Below are 16,880 nucleotides of genomic sequence, written 5' to 3' on the forward strand. Positions count from 1 at the left end.
ACCTAACATAGGCGGTTTTTTAGACCAACATGTTTTTGAAATGTTATGAAAACATATACATAATTTGCAAAGACTGTGCAATATCACAAAAAAGCAGTACGTGACATTCTCTTCTCATATACAATTGGAAAGCTGTCAAAAAGATAAACAGTTCTCCACTGGTACCATGAGCCCACCTTGCATACCTACAAAGCTAGAACTCTGACCATAACCAGCAAATACAAATTTTCTTTCATAAATCTGCAATATCAGTATCACCATACAGACATTAAATATGAAAAGCAGTGCACAGCCCATTCTCTAACACAGTGCAGAGATGATTCGACCACAATTACAGGCATTTAAGCTACACAAAATGAGAGAATGTTACCAACACCAAAAACTCTCTGATGGCAATAAAATACAAAAGAAATGTATGATTAAACACTGAAAAAGATTATTTTATTTTCACAGATTATACATGTCAGGTAACAATTTTAATTAGCTCAACCCTGCAACAGGAAAGTAGGATCTTGCCTCTCCAACTGAGCACAACTTTTCACATACCTCCTCAGATCTGGATTTGAACAAATCAATCCGACCAAAGGCAAATCAGATTAACATCATGAGTACAACTGTCAGTCATTACCTTGAAACAGAACATGTGAAATGAGCTGTAAAAACACGACAGGGAAGGCAAAAAAATAGATCAAATCTGCTCACAGATTATGTACAAGAAAACAAATGCACTCTGAAGAAAACACTTGGCTGATTACACCACTTTTCAGATGAAGCCTTCAATACACAACAGCTGAAGAATATCACACTCATTCAACACAAGTCGCCAGTTGTGTAAAAGGCACATTATTCCAAGTTAACAAATCTGTCACATCTGACTGCCATCTTTATACATGATCCACAAAACTTAGAAAATAACCCCAAGGATAATTAAACAAGGTGAGAAATTACCATAATAGTAGAGGTCACCAGCACAACTCTTAATGAATAAACAGAATTTCAAAAACACCCTTGTTATTTACTGAGTGGATCTATAATCTAAACAAGCAAAAATGAAACTGTATGGTTACCAGAAAAGTGCTTCAAACAAGTGCAGAATACAAGTAAAAGACATTTCTATATTTTTATGTTGGTCATATTAGCACTCACATGGTTACAGCTACATGATACTGTAAACATTTACTACTAAGTACAGCAGTAATTCAGGTTACAGCCCATCCTCTTTCTTCACCAACTAAAACATGGCAAAGTCAGTGCTGTCCTGTCCCAGTGTAGCAGCAGATTAAAAACTATTTTGCCATTCCAAAGAGCAGCCTGTTTTGGTCTACGCACTTGTCATGACTTCACAAACACCACTATTCAGACCTCACTTCTTGAAAGGGTACACCTGAAGAAGATATTACATGGCAAGCCCTTGAATCAGTCTATATAGTAACGCAACTTAATCTTCAAACTGCATCAGATGCAGAAGTGTAAATGGCAACTTCCTACAAAAAGTTACTATTGACCTTTTATCCAGCAAAACCACATTTGGCTGTTGACTCAATCTAACCTACAAATGCAAAGGGCATCAGAATGCATTACATTTTCAACAAAACATACCAATATACTGTTAGTGTTTTAATACAATTTCCATCAAGTTCTATGGCTCCTGCAGCAAATAGCTTCTGACTACCACTACTGTTAAAAGAAAATCTGCCACTAGTATTGATGGATGTTACACTATAGGAACAGTCAAGGGATATAGCAGGTCATTTCACAAATAAGGGACTGGATGATGCAGTGGTCATTTCATTCTCAAATATATGCAAGACAAGATTCAAGACTTGCTCTTGGAGTCAAATGGCCTAATAAGATAACCAATTTTATTTAAAAAAAGGTAAAATTAATAGTAAGTAAACAGTACAGTGTTACAGTGACCCACTTTTGTAGGAACAATTTCTCAAAGTTAATACAGACATAAATATATATATCCCTATACAAATACTTTGAAAAATACATCTGAGTGAAAGACAAGACACAAGCCCTTTCAAAGCTATTTATTAAGCACCTTTCACTTGTCAACATGTGTGTGTGTGTGTGTGTGTGTGTGTGTGTGTGTGTGTGTGTGTGTGTGTGTGTGTGTGTATCTATCCTGATTTTCTGCAGTTACAGTATGGAAAGCTACATCCAGTCAAGTGTGTAACAGAAAGGCATAGAGTAGAATAAGATGTGCATTCTACTACATTTCAGTAAATCTGTGAAGAGAAGATCCAAGTAGTCTAAACAAAGTTCTCCACTGCTTCCACTGGCACTCAGGCAGCAATTGCTTTCCAAGTTATTTTAACTATACCCACACTGCCATGCCCCCCTTATTTCTCAACTGATGCTTCCTCAAACATGCTGAGGAGGTTTTTAGGTTCCAGGGAAGAACGAGGTCCACAGAGACAGTCCTCTTCGATGAAGCCAGATGAATTATGTATGCTAGGACTTGAACTGGAAGATTTGCGACTACAGGGTGACTCCTGAGGTATCCAACTCATGTTTGGACTGCCACAGACAGCTGACCTATGAGAGCAGAAAACAAATAAAATAACTCCATGTACAACTGATTTACATAACAAAATACACATGTACTCAATCACTTTTGTTACTATTCACCAACTGTAAGTCACTGAAAAAATGACACTGCTAGTTATTCCTGTCAGCGTGTCCAGTTATTTCTCCATTTACAAAGTTGACAATGAGATTATCTGGTTACCATATGAGATGTGGGGACCCCCTACAGCGAGTCATGACTGAAAGGCCAAAACACTGGACTTGTATATACCAAGTCAGAGATGTCATTTCTCAGAGTATTCCATTTTCTCCAAGGCATAGTGATCCTGGAATTGGTATATACAAGTTTGAGGGGTGGTGGTTTGCTCCCACATTTGAAGGTGCATTGGGGGGGGAGGGGGGCTTGCAAAAAGTTGTTTTAAGAAGAACAATTTTTGAGATTCGCTCTTTTCCTGTGCTTTTCTTTTTTTTTTTTTTTTTTTAAATCAGCTTGTCAGCATCTGGCATGTTTAGTGCACACATTTCAATAGGGAGCCAAATATAGAGTGTATAACCAGCGGGAAAAAAATTAAGAATGCAAAATCCAGACCAAACTAAAATATATGAAACAGAACCACATATACTGTTCAATTTAACTCTAAGAGTTGCTTCCCCTCAATGAAAAGGACTGGTCTCTTTCCAGTGGTTGCTTAACTTTTCAAGTTAGAGTGGCAACCTTCTGAGTTTTGACTTTTATTCTGCCCATCTACTTTACCTTATTAGAGCTGACACAATGAACAGTAGACTAATTCAATGAACTACCATCTTCCCTGACTTCAAAAAGGTAAACTGCTTCATGCTTGCAAGTAGCCCATTAATGTGTGATGTCCCCACACATAATTTTGTATGAATATAGGCCATGTTTCATAAACCTGATACACTTGCTACTACAGAAAGTTCAAGGTGAACCCTCCCATACACCAGGAAATAAGGAACTTCTGCAAAACGTTATCTGTAAAGCAAGAATGGTATACCATATTTTTTCCATCTGAGCTTGGCTTGCTTAATGCAATTTAGTCTGGCTTTCAGGATGAGCTATTCTCCCTGGTTTTGAGCAAATCACAGATTCTCACAAAGTTTTTTTTTTTTGGTAGAATTTTCTACAACTTCGTTCAATATTGCTTGGTAGATTTCTGGGTATAGCCATGGTACTGTTCTGACAGTACATAAGTGAAAATTGATCATGCTTAGCTCTGTAATATTGAAAAATTGTAGTGTCATATGAGATTGTGCCAAGCTGTGACCAAGTCTCAAAGATTACAGCTTGTTTAAGGTAATACAAAATAAGAACCAAATTTCTACAACAGCAAGTCTACATTTTGTATTGGGTGGCTCTATGGCTGGTCACACATCATCTCACGCTTCAGTAGGAAATGTCACACTTAGTGGCTCTAAAAAGGTAGCACTCATGTTTAACCAGGCTTCCTCCATACCTTTTCCCTACAATTTATCTTCCATGTTCTACAGCTACTTCTCAATCTTCCCATCAAAGTGGAGGGGAGACAGAGGTGCTCCAGTACAGATTCATCCTGTAAGGTAAGAAAAGCCTCTTCCCTGCTGGCCTACCATTAATCCCACACATGACATACAGTGATGTCACTGTGGTTCTTGGGCTGTGCTATCATGCAAACATCCTCCATTGTGAATGATCTTCATGATCCTTTCTCCACATTGTCTGTCTGAACTAAGTCTCCAAGCCTCCACCGGATCACAGCCAGAAAGGAAAGATGCCCTAACGGAGGACGGGCAAGATAACATTTCAACCAATCACCCCCTCCCAACAACCAGCCATACTATTTGGACCAGCTCTGCTGAAAGATGGGTTTGCATCCTATGTGCTACTCAGCTAAACCAGAAGTAAATGTTTTGTTCCATTTACCGTAAGAAAAGGGATCCCTGGATGTTTCTTTGGAGAACTACATACAGGCAAATCTGCTAGAAAAGTAGACAATTTCAAAAATTAGCAATTTTTAAAAGTAATATCCTGTGGTCTGCCTGAAACTGCAGTAGAAGAGCTTTGTCCTTCGGGTGCTCCATGCCCCTCCTCCAAGTATGTTTCACTGTAGAGCCCACATAATGACATTTTTTTTTTCTCTATTAAGGTTTGCAATTATTCCTACTTAAGCCAATTAACAGACACTTGTGTGTTAACACACACTTGTGTTGCATTCATTGACTCTAAAGGGATGTTTTCTCTCTGAATTATGGGTGGAGCTGAGAGATGGAATTTTATAGAACACAGGACCAAGCTTAGACTGTGAAAGCTGCCAGAAGACACTGCTCCGAGATTATTTTTAATTTTCACTACCATATGTGCTCTTAAACCCAGTGGCTCCAGAACAGCCAACCCTTGTGTAAATTTGATTTCAGAAGCGCTTCCCAGTAAACTGATAAAACTTCAGTTACCCTTCTTCATACCTTAATACCAAATAAGTGCATACAGCAATACTTACAGCGCCTTACCTATCTTTTACAGCTTACTTTTAAAACTTCACTGTTTAGTTCATCTTTTGGGATGGCAGTGGAAGTGTCGTCTGCACAAGAAAGGGCAACTGCATAGTAAGAATATGGGCGTTAAAGGTGTCAGCAGACTGGCTAGATAGGTATAAAAGGGTAGAATGGGACTTTGAGAGGAGACGGCAAAAGGAGGTCCCGAAGACTGAATTGGTGGGAAAAGTTGGAAGGAGAAAGGCAGCGGATGAGAATATGGGCAGAAGTTGCCAAGAGTACAGGTAAGGGGGATTGGCAGAGAGCAAGGTGAAGTGTAAGAAAAACAGGATAAAGAGTAGGAGACCAGTGTGAAAGGTCAGATGCAAACAGGAAAGTGGAGACTGAGCCAGAAGTGGTCAAGAATGAACCAACACTGCAAGGAGTGCAGGAGGGAAGTGGGTAGGGAACGTCAATCAGCTAGGTCAGAAAGACAGACTTCCTGGGAAAAGACTGTTCAAGAATGATAGAGAAGGAAGAGAGGATATTGGAGTAGCAAGAAATAGAACTGATGGAGAGGTCATGTTGGAATAGTACAGCACAGAAGTGGGAAAAAACTTTCATACATTAAAGGGAAGGAGTCAACCAGCACAAACACTGAACATAACTTTGGTGGACGTCGAAATATTAAAGATAGGCAGGGTGATAACAAGGGGCAGAAAACAAAGGAGAGTTGAGCTACAGTGAGGAAAGAAGAGAGGGTTTTGGAGAATGCAGTCACAAAGTGGAAATCTTCACAAAGTATAAGTAAAAACAAAAACAGATCCGATTGAAATCAGTTCCAGGACTTGGAATGATGTGGAAGGAGGTGAACAAAGTGATTATCAATTGGGGTTTGTGTGCATGTTGCACTGCATGCAGACACCAATGAACAGTCACAGGATACAGCAAAGGCGGAAGCATGCAGGGCCAGAGAAGCAACAGAGGTGTTGGGACAGGAGGTTAAGAGAGAGTATTCTCAGTCTTGCACCAACAGACAGAACAGAGGTGAGGTTTAATAAATACAATGACTGCAGCAGTGCACAAGGAAGAAATGCTCGGGACTGTGATGAGGATGGATAGAAACCCAGATGAGAAACCAGCTCTATGCAAAAGAGGAGCCATCTTAATCCAGAAGGGACAACTGTGCTTACTACTGTGTTGGGAAAGGCACAGCTCAATGATCATACCTTTAAACTAACATAGAAGGGGGTGAATGAAGCAGAAAAGAAGCTAAGCGTTTAGACAACAGACAGAGGGCAAAAGATGTAAAACAATGAAGAGGAACAAACAAGGATGAGACAGACCACAGCCAGGTAGTCTTACTGTGCAATGCAAGTAAGCACTAATCCAGGCATTCTCTAAAGTATTCAATTGTATTTATTACTGCTTGGTAGTAACTTGATTAAAGTGTAGCTATCATTCTAAGTCTTTTGGATTAAGCACTTGGGCTTCAGACCAGTTGTTATACATTAGGAAGTTTTGTGGCATGCACTGTGGTGGCAGGACAGGTAGCTTTCATCCTTCTAAGTTGGGAACTGCTGATTGAGAGCCCAGTGTCTGTTATTCTTAAAGTGTATTAGTTCTGGTTTAAGCACTTGGGCTTCAGGCCAGTTATTTTACATTAAGAAGGTTTGTGGTCTGCACTCTTGTGGGAGAAGAGGCTGGACTCTGCCCTTCTGAGCTGGGAATTTCTGGTTAAAGGTTTATAGTGCCTGAATATTTGAACTGTATCTTACTGAAATTGGTACACCTTGTTTGCTGTAGCATAGACTAGATCCAGGCCTGCCGAATCTAGCTTTGTTTATATGCTTGTTGTTTGTTTGCTTATTTCCCTGGAACGCTAATTCCACCTAATACGCGGCTTCTCAGCGCTTCTGTGGATCACTAGTGATATCTGCATTGCTTACTGTACTTATTTCCTTGTTTCACTTGAAAGAAAGTTACTGTTTGTCGTTTTTGCATTTAAGTTACCTGTAACACATTGCACTTAAGTTACCTGGCACTTGCTCACTAAAGCAATTATATAAGTCTGCACTAAAAATTAAAAGCACTACACCCTCACTCCCCACTGGCCCTGGTTTTCAATTATTAAGGAATTCCCAATATTATTCTAGCATGTCCAAAGGTGAGTTGTCAATCTCCTCTCCGGTCCAGCTGGTGAATCTGGGAATCTTGAGGCAATGTTACAACTGCCTCATGTACACAGACAACCCTGTCCTCCTCCCAACAAATTCCGACACATGTGAGAGATGCAACCATATAGCCAAACTGGAGGCTAAGCTCTCTCAACTCAGTACTGGCATAACCAGTCAGGAGGAGAAGGAAACCACACTCACTACAATTCCAGTCTCGCATAGACCTACCACGACAGCAAACCAAACACATAATCACACAAAAACATACTTGGAGGCTCTAAGTAAAGATCTGCCGAAGCAGCAGAGACCTCCAAAGCAGACACCCAAGCAGCCGCTACCCCAAAACAAAACACGTGCAACACATATCTCACAAAGTCAGTGTGCCGAACAGTCACAGCCCTTAAGACTAAACAACACACCTGATACACTTGTAATAGGTGACTATCGTCAGGCACACTGACGTCCCGCTCACCAGGCTGAACAAGGAGAGGGACACGGTGAGCAGCCTGTCGGGCACTAGGATCTGCCACATAACACAAGCACTCAGGTCACTCCAAGGCAAGTACAAATATGACTCAGTCATTGTCCATGCTGGTGTGAATGACCTGAGACGTACCTCCCTGGACTACATGAAAAGAGACATAAAGGAGCTCTCTGAGCATGTAGCCCAGGCCGGTATGACCCTGACCTTGAGTAGCATCTTACCCTCACCAAGAATGATGCCACAATATGAAGACAAGATGATCAATTTCAACAACTGGCTTAAGTACTGGTGTCATTCAAAGGGGATCCAATGCCTGTCAGCTTGGGATGATATGCTCGACAAGCCACGATGCTTCGCTAGGGACGGCTTGCACCTGTCACCCTGGGCTTTGGATATTGGCAAAGGCTCTTGCTACCCCCATAGTGCCTTTTTTAGGCAAGGCTCAAAAGACAAACCCACCTCCATAGGTATCACAAGGGAGAAGAAACTAAGAGTAATGCTACTCAATGCCAGAAGTCTAAACCTCAAGATGCACTTTTCGAAACTCTCCTTAGCATGGAGAACATAGATATCTGTGCAGTAACGGAAACCTGGTTCAGGGCTCCCGAGAGCACCCCAGCACTACCAGGTTATACCTCATACCATGCTTTTCGGCCCCAAAACCTGGAACGAACCACAAAGGGAGGGGGAGTATCGATATTCATCAAAGATACCCACACCTCCAGGTTGGTGGCAAAGCACGAAGCATCAGAGACTATCCATGTGCAACTAACAGTGGGTAAAACTGCCTTCCAGTTTATAGCCTGCTACAGACCACCCAACCAAACCCAGGAACCCCACTCGGCCTTCCTGAGAACAATGGAAAATATGAAGGTCTCTCCAAACACCATTATATTGGGCGACTTCAACTACCCAAACATAGACTGGGAGCATTACTCTAGCTCCAACACCCTAGCCCAAAGGTTCCTAGAATTTATAAACTCAAATGCTATGGAACAACTTGTTACCACTCCTACAAGAGGGGAAAACATACTGGACCTGATCATCACCAACATGGGGACTCTATGCTCCAGACCAGAAGTGTATCCCTCACTGGTAAGATCAGACCATAAACTAATCTCACTGGATATTCACATCCCGATCCCACCCCCTGCCCAGAAAACCACAGTGAAAAACTTCTCTAAAGCAAATTTCACACTCCTCAAAACTGAGGTGGAATCCTTCAAAGCCCCCGGGCCTGTGGAAAATACGGCCCAGACCGCAGAATCCTTTATAAATGCATTCTATGAACACTTTCAGGAATGCATGGATCATGCGATCCCAAATAAAACCAAGACCCAATCCTCCAAAGGCAGACGTCCTGTCTGGTGGACCCCAGCCATAAACAAACTATACAATAGAAGGAGGAAGCTACTAAATGATAGAGCAAAATCTCAAAAAGGGAAGGCATCACTGATCAGTATCAGCAAAAAACTACGGGCACACATAAATTGTCTAAGGCCAGCTTCGAGAGAAAAATTGCACAGGACACTAAGGATAATCACAAGGCTTTCTTTAGTTACGTTAGGAACCTGGGTGGTAATTCCCAGATATGCTCAGAATTGGTCCAAAATGACAAAAAATACACCGAACCCACAGACATTGCCAACATCCTAGCTGACAGGTTTAGCGCAACCCCCCCCCCACCAAAAGGGCAAATATCTATCCCAGCAGAGTGCTGCCCCCCTGACATCTCAGATGCTCAGGTAAGAGCCGCCCTCTACCAAAACAAAAAACACAGCATCAATGGGACCAGACGGTGTCCCGGGCTGCGTCCTACATGAACTCCAAGAAGAGCTAAACCCAAACATAAAACTACTGTTCAATCTCAGCCTTACTACAGGATATGTGCCCAAAGAGTGGCGTACAGCAACAGTGGTCCCTCTCCATAAAGGTGGTGCCTCAACGGATCCTGGAAACTATCGCCCCATAAGCCTGACTAGCTTGGTCTGCAAAGCTATGGAAAGGATCATCATGGACCTCATAAATAAAGATATTGGGGACCTACAAACACTGGATCCTACCCAGTTCGGCTTTGTTAAGGGCAGATCCTGCCTCTTAAACCTGGTTGATTTCTTTGAAACAGTCACCAAGGCCATTGACGAGGGGAAGGTGGTCCACACAGCCTACCTGGACCTCGCAAAAGCCTTCGATACAATACCCCACTCGGGCATTATAGATAAGCTCACCAGCTTAAATATAAACCCCTATGTCACTAGATGGATTGCAAATTGGCTCAAGGACAGAACCCACATGGTTAGAATTGCTGGAGCCATGTCAGACTCCAAATCAGTTACAAGTGGTGTCCCACAAGGCTCAGTCCTGGGACCTCTCTTGTTCGGTATATATTTCTCGGAGGTACAGGCCAACACGGAAGGACTGTGGTTGACCAAGTTCGCAGATGACTGCAAACTGGGCACCATAATCGACTCTCCAGCCGACACAAGCATCCTCCAAAAGGGCCTCATAGAAACAGACAACTGGTGCCAGAGCCATGGCCTCAAGCTAAATGCCAAAAAGTGTATAGTCATCCCCTTTGGCAAAAACAAAGTGCCCACAAATTACCACATAGGTGGTAATCCATTAAGTACAGAAGAAGTAATTAGGGACCTGGGGACCCAAGTTGATAGCAATCTCTCATTTGACAACCACGTGGCCAAAGTGGTTAGAAAAACATTTTATATAGCCCACCTAATTATGAAGGCTTTCACATCTAGATCAGGGGACGTCATTGTGCCTCTTTACTCATCCCTCATCAGGCCCATAATTGAGTACAATGCCCCTTTTGGGATGTACCTTACCAGACACCTGCAGCAACTGGAAAGACCCCAAAAGTATCTCACCAAGAGGATCAAAGAGCTCAAACAGATGCCATATGCTGCCCGGTTAAAGAAACTCCAGCTCTACTCAGTGGCATACCGCCTGTTCAGAGGCGATCTGTGCCTGACGTATAAAGCCATGTCCAACCCGGAATTAATGGACATGCTGCACCTCAGAAAATACAAATCCCATTGAGCTACGCGCTCGAGAGACTTGAACCTCAGCACTGAAATAAATAGGACATGCTGGAGGGACAGATTCATAACCCAGAGGCTCCCTTCACTCTGGAATAAAATCCCAGTCCAGGTTAGGCAGAGTCCCTCATTGACTCTCTTCAAGAGGAATCTTGATGAGTGGATGGGAGATTGTAGGTTTACCCCGGGTATCACTTCTGTCTCACTGTTAGACAGAGGCACAGTATACTAACCTCGAAAAATGGCATAGCAAAATAAATTTAAAATGGGTGGCGAAAGCCAAACACATTCTGGCTAGGCTTATAAATGCCCTAGGGCAGATAGCCTAGTATGAACCTATGAACCTAAGTAGACAGAGTAGAAAGATAAGGAAGCTGCAAGCAGTGATGTATATGTGAAGGGTGGACATGGCAGTATCATAGAAACATGGGCCAGGGCCAACAGAGGGTGGGTCACTGGGGTTCCTGGGGAGAGACTGTTCAAGAATGACAGAGAAGAAATGGATAGCAGTGAAGTAGTAATCTGCATAAAAGAGGGCATCAAATATGAGGAAGACTACCACACCAGGAATGAGACAAGGGTTAAAAGCTACAGTATGGTTAAGTGCCATGACAATTAAGGTATAGGGTGGGGGGGGGGGCTGATACAGTGCATAATCCACCAGACACACCAAGACAGATGGATGACAGACTGAAGGACAGAATAAAGGAGCAGGGTAGAAAGAAAATACTCATTGGGGAGGGGGGGGGGGGGTCTAAATCTGCCAGGGGAAAAATGGGAGATTCCACACTGGAGCAGATGGAGAAGAAAGGAGTTTAGAGAGGTCTTTAACTACAACAGGTTCAGCCAAATGGTACAGCACTGTACAAGATAGGACATGATCCTGGCCGATGCAGAAAATGCCATGGATGAACATATTAAGGTACCATTAGCCAGCAGTGATCTTGCCACTGTATGACCGAGTAAAGGGGAAAAATAAAAACAAAAAGACAGAGGTCTGGGATGTTAGAGCAGTATATTATGGTAAAGGGGTAGAATAAAAACAAAAACACAAAGGTCTGGGATGTTAGAACTGTATATTATGGTAAAGGAGTAGAATAAAAACAAAGCCAGAGGTCTGGGATGTTAGAGCAGTATATTATGGTAAAGGGGAAGAATAAAAACAAAGCCAGAGGTCTGGGGTGTTAGAGCAGTATATTATGGTAAAGGGGTAGAACAAAAACAAAAAGACAGAGGTCTGGGATGTTAGAACAGCATATTATGACTGGCTGGGAAATGTGGTCAGGGATGAGTTAGGAGTCTTGGGAGTAAAACCACAGGAATGAGTTAGGGATGAAGTACTCAGAGCTATAGACAAGGGCGTCAGAAAGAGGCAAACGAGAAGGCCAATGTGCCTACACAGAAATGTGCGGCTGTCACTTATGGCAAAGCACAGAGCCGAAAAGTTGTGGGGAGGTACAGGTAACAGTACAAGGATGTTAGCAGAAAGGCAAAGGTGGAAAGGGCAGAAGAGGCTACAGTTCAAAGGGAAGCAAAGGAACTAAAGCACACAATAAAAAGGAGGATGGAGAGAGAAAACAGGCAAACTGAGCAAAGTTGACTGACACCTCACAGAAGACTATGAAAAAGCAGAGATACTGATAGAATAGTTGTTTCAGTCTCTACAAAATGAAAGCAATGGAAAGTATTATGCTTGTAAGGAGGTGGGCCAGAATGGGAAGAACAGTGGATAAACACCAGACTACACACAGGAGAAGGTTCAGAAGAACTGTCTGTTCTTAGGTAGAACCAAAGCATAAGGTTCCAGATCGGCTGCTTCTCAGAGTCCTCACAAATCTCACTATTGTATTGGCAGACCCTTTACAGGGCTCTTCAGCAGATCACCGTTCAGTTGCAGAACTGCCAGAGTTCAGGAGACAGCAACTGTGGTACCCTTGTACAAACAGGTTTGGGGGGAATCCAGGGAACTACTGTTAGCAAACATCAATGAGACAATTCAGAGACAAAGGTTGGTACAGTTTTGACAGGATAGCTTTTAATATGGATTCAAGGCCAGAAAGGCAAACCTGATTCATTGCTATGACTAGGTTACAGAAGAATATGACAGACCAGTATTGGCAGGCATAGCCTATCCAGATTTCAGCAAGAACTTTGATCTGTTACACACACAACAGTCGGACACTAAACGTAGTGGGGTTGAGGATGGGACCAAAACTGAAGAAATATAGTTGTACGGACGAATGGCAAGACACAAGAGGTTATTGTGAAAACAGCAGGAATTGAGAGTGACTGGTGGAATACCAAAGAGGCCCATCCTGGATCCAGTACTCTTCAGTGCCTTTGGTCTAAAACAAATCTGAAGTAGCACAGAAGAGGCTCCCCACCTCTTTGCTGATGACACAAAGGCATGTACAGCAATAGAGGATGGGGGGATAGTCTAGTGAAGGACTTACAAAGGCTGGACAAATGAGAAGAAAGGTGATAATTGAAACTCACTGCAAAAGAAAAAAAAGTACTGGACTTGAGCAGCAACAACTCCGGTGTAAAGCATCAACTAGGGAGAGATGGTAAAAGGGCAGGAAGGGGATCTGGCAGGTGTTGACCACATATGAACTGGATTCACTGGGAGATAATTGACATGGACAGCACCAAACAGAATGCTGGGGTGCACCCACAGGCAATATACTTCAAAAAGCAAACAGGTAATGCTGCCACTCTAGATGCCCCTGTCAGACCACAACCTAACTACTGTTTGCAGTTCCTGGAGGAATATAAGTACACCATCAAGCTGTAGAAAGGAGTTTGTAGAAAAGCTAACAGGAAAGATCTGTGAGATGGAGGGAAAGAAAAAGGATTAGAAGAGACAGTCCTCCTTACCTGAAACCAAATAATATGCGGGAGGGGGGCACCTGAAACTACGGCACAAGATCATAAGCAGGTTGATGTAGAGGTCAATTCTGAACTGGAATGACACTGGGAGAAGGTGGGGGCACAGATACATACCAACAACCCACCAAATCTCTGAAAGTACTTTTCTCACAGAAAAGCTGTAGGACCCATGGAACAGACTACTGCAATGGATGATGGAGAGCAAAATCCATACAGGTATTCATTAAAGTATGATGGAGCAGCTATGTGATTGCCAGGAATAATGCCAGGCTACAGGAAAATTATTTATTTATTTTATTTAAGTTTGATGACTGGGGAAGTCCACTGGTCCAAGAAGAACCCATTTTCAGTGGAGGCCTGGGGAGAAAAGCTCCACAGTAATTGCAAGTTACATTTCACATGTTACAAAAGGACATAGTTTATACAGCTAATTAAACATTTACAGATAAGCTCCATGATGCATATGCAATTGTCACAATGTTACAAAAATGAAAAGACATAATTCAATACAGAAATTTCAACATTTACATAAAGTGAATATTTTTGTTATAAACTCAATTGTAGGTTTAACATTTCAAAATATACAGCTACTAGCCATTAGTAGGTTAGGAAAATATTATGCATGGAGAGGGTAACAGTATATTTGAGACTGGAGAGTATAGTACAACAGATATTAGAGAGAAAAATTAGTTTTTAGTAGGGGAGGGATTGTTTTGCGTGAGATGATGAATAGTAGAGTTAGTCGGATGAGTCAGTGCAAGGTGGAATGGGGAGGAGTGGTTTAAGTTGGAGTGTGGCAAGGGCATTCCCATTTGGAAGAAAAATGAGAGAGTAGCTGAGATTTGAAATTTGTATGGTTCGGTAGGTTGCATAGGTGTGTGGGGAGATAGTTCCACTATTTAGCTAAAGAGTGGGATAGCAGTAGATGGCCAGGAGGTCATGCAGGCTTGTGGACCTGAAGGAGATTTTTTGTTTTTGGATCTGAGTGAGCAGTTGGGAATGTAAGGTTTTAAGGAAGCAGCGACAGCTGGGCAGTTGGCAGGTTTAACAATGAGCTTGTGGGCAATGCTGAGTTGTAGGTAACTGAGGTAGTTGGGTAGTTAAAATGTAATGTATTTTTTCTCTTGTCCAACCACCATCAGCGTGCTTGCCCTCAGGGTACATAAATGTGTGATTTGGTCTTTTTTAAATATAAAAGAACACTGAATATCTTTTGAAGTGTGGTGGATCTCCTGACTTGCTGTCTTTTATTGTGAATGTAACAAACAGTATACATGAATTTTCAGATGTAATTGTTGTGATCTCTGCTAAACTTAATGGCTTGCATATCACTAAGCCACACCAGGGTGGAATCAAAGAAGGAATCAAACTTGTATGAGTATTAGCAATTTCTATGACAAGTTAAAACATTTTTTTTTATTGTACGTTTATTCTTTGTTGACCAGGTTATTCATACTAAGCTAATATCTTAGTTTCAAAGGAGACCAGAGGTGATATTTATATAGGGGCATTGTGGGAAGTACAGTTGTATACACTTACCATAAATGTAGATGTTCGAGTGTATTCACTGTTGTAGTCATTATATTTGGGTAATCTGCTGGCAGGTTGCCTTCAGTCGGCCTGAATAACAAAGTCTTGGGTCCTGCGTCGGTTGCAGTCTCCTCTTCCATGACGTCAGGTCATCAGGGGTATAAAACATGCAGCCGACACCATTTTAATCAGTTTTTCTTGCCCCAGATGTCAGGTGCCTCCCAAATGGGGAGCAAAAATATATAAACAAACATTAAATATATATAAATGCACCTTAGAAACATCAAATTTACCTTCAACTAAAAGCAAAAACACCACAAATGCTTTTGAGCATAGTGAAGGAAAGAAAAGTTATAGAATAGGGGATAGCGGGTGGGTAACTCGGACTGCAACAGTGAATACACTCGAACATCTACATGTATGGTACGTGTACACAACTGTACTATGTTCTTTGTGTTTCACTGTTGCCGTCATTACATTTGGGTAGAATCCCAAAGCTATGGATGGGAGGATGGAGTTAAACAGCATTAGCAGCAGCTATAAGGCCCTGCAAGACTGCAGGGGCAAAGCCTGCCCTGGATTTAGAGAAGAGAGGTACATAGTAATGCTTTGTGAATGTATGAACAGAGCTCCAAGTAGCAGCGTCTAGAATGTCTCTGGTAGGGACCCCCTCTGAGAAAAGCTGCTGAAGTAGAGGCAGCCCTGGTGGAATGGGACCTGATCCCCTTTGGCACAGGTTTACCATGGTGCAAACAGCAGAAACTAATGCAGTGGCTTATCCATTTACAAATAGTCTGCTTTGATACAGCCTTCCCCTCTGAGCTTGCAGCAAATGCTACCAGTAGTTGCTCAGACTTTCTTAGAGATTTTGTCCTGTTCAAGTAGAATCTTAGTTGTCTGTGTACATCCAATGAATGCAGAATCCGCTCCCCCTTGTTCTGCGGATTTGGGAAAAAAGTTGGCAGGTGAATGGTTTGGTTAAGAGCCACACTGGATACCACCTTAGGCATAAAGGAAGAATTGGTCCTGAGGGTCACCCTGTCCGGGTAAAATATAATGAAAGGCTCCACTGCCATGAGAGCCTGTAGTTCTGAAACCCTTCTAGCTGAAGTGACTGCCAAAAGGAAAGCTGTCTTCCAAGAAAGAAATTTTATATCCGCAGTAGCTGCTGGTTCAAAAGGAGGTAGGGTGAGTTTTTCCAGCACAAAATTGAGGTCCCATGCGGGAATTGGCATTCTCCTGGAGGCCTTAAATTTTTGGCCCCTCTGAGACACTGTTGTTGCAGTGGATGAGAAAAGAGAAGAGGCTCTGTGTTGTAAATGAGCAGAGATGGCAGAGGCATGGATTTTTATTGAAGAAAAAGATAGGCCCTTGTCAAGCATCTCAGTTAAGTATTGTAAAATTTGAGGAATATTTGGCTTTGCTGTGTCTATTCCCTGTGCTTGGTTCCAAGCACAGAATCTCTTCCATTTATCAGCATAAGATTTTCTAGTACTAGGCCTTCTGGCCTCCAAAATGACATCCATCACAGGTTTACTGAGAGATGTGGCTTGAATAATTAGTTGATTAGCCATGCTGCAAGATTCAGAGTTTGGAGCGGTGTGTGCAGAATTTGATTGCTCTGCTAAGACAGTAGGTGATGTGTCTGAGGCAAGTACCACGGAGGAAGGTGCGACATATTCCTTAGAAGTGGTACCAGTGTTGTCGAGGCCAGTCTGGAGCAATTAAAATCATTTTTGGTTTTTC

At 42.3% G+C, this 16,880-nt stretch overlaps 1 protein-coding gene across 3 annotated transcripts in view; it reads right to left on the reverse strand.

Moving 5' to 3' along the window:
- Positions 1 to 419: 419 nt before the first annotated feature.
- Positions 420 to 16,880, reverse strand: part of PKMYT1 (protein kinase, membrane associated tyrosine/threonine 1) — a 901,925-nt gene continuing 885,464 nt past the window's right edge. For all 3 annotated transcript variants that reach the window (XM_044086665.1, XM_044086666.1, XM_044086664.1), the window contains exon 8: positions 420 to 2,544. In XM_044086665.1, coding sequence (XP_043942600.1) covers positions 2,349 to 2,544 — 196 coding nt within the window. In that variant the 3' untranslated portion in view covers positions 420 to 2,348. The remainder of the gene's footprint in view (positions 2,545 to 16,880) is intronic.

Source organism: Protopterus annectens, chromosome 10.part0 (genome assembly GCF_019279795.1).
Source record: "Protopterus annectens isolate FY-2018-M chromosome 10.part0, PAN1.0, whole genome shotgun sequence".
NCBI lineage: Eukaryota > Metazoa > Chordata > Ceratodontiformes > Protopteridae > Protopterus > Protopterus annectens.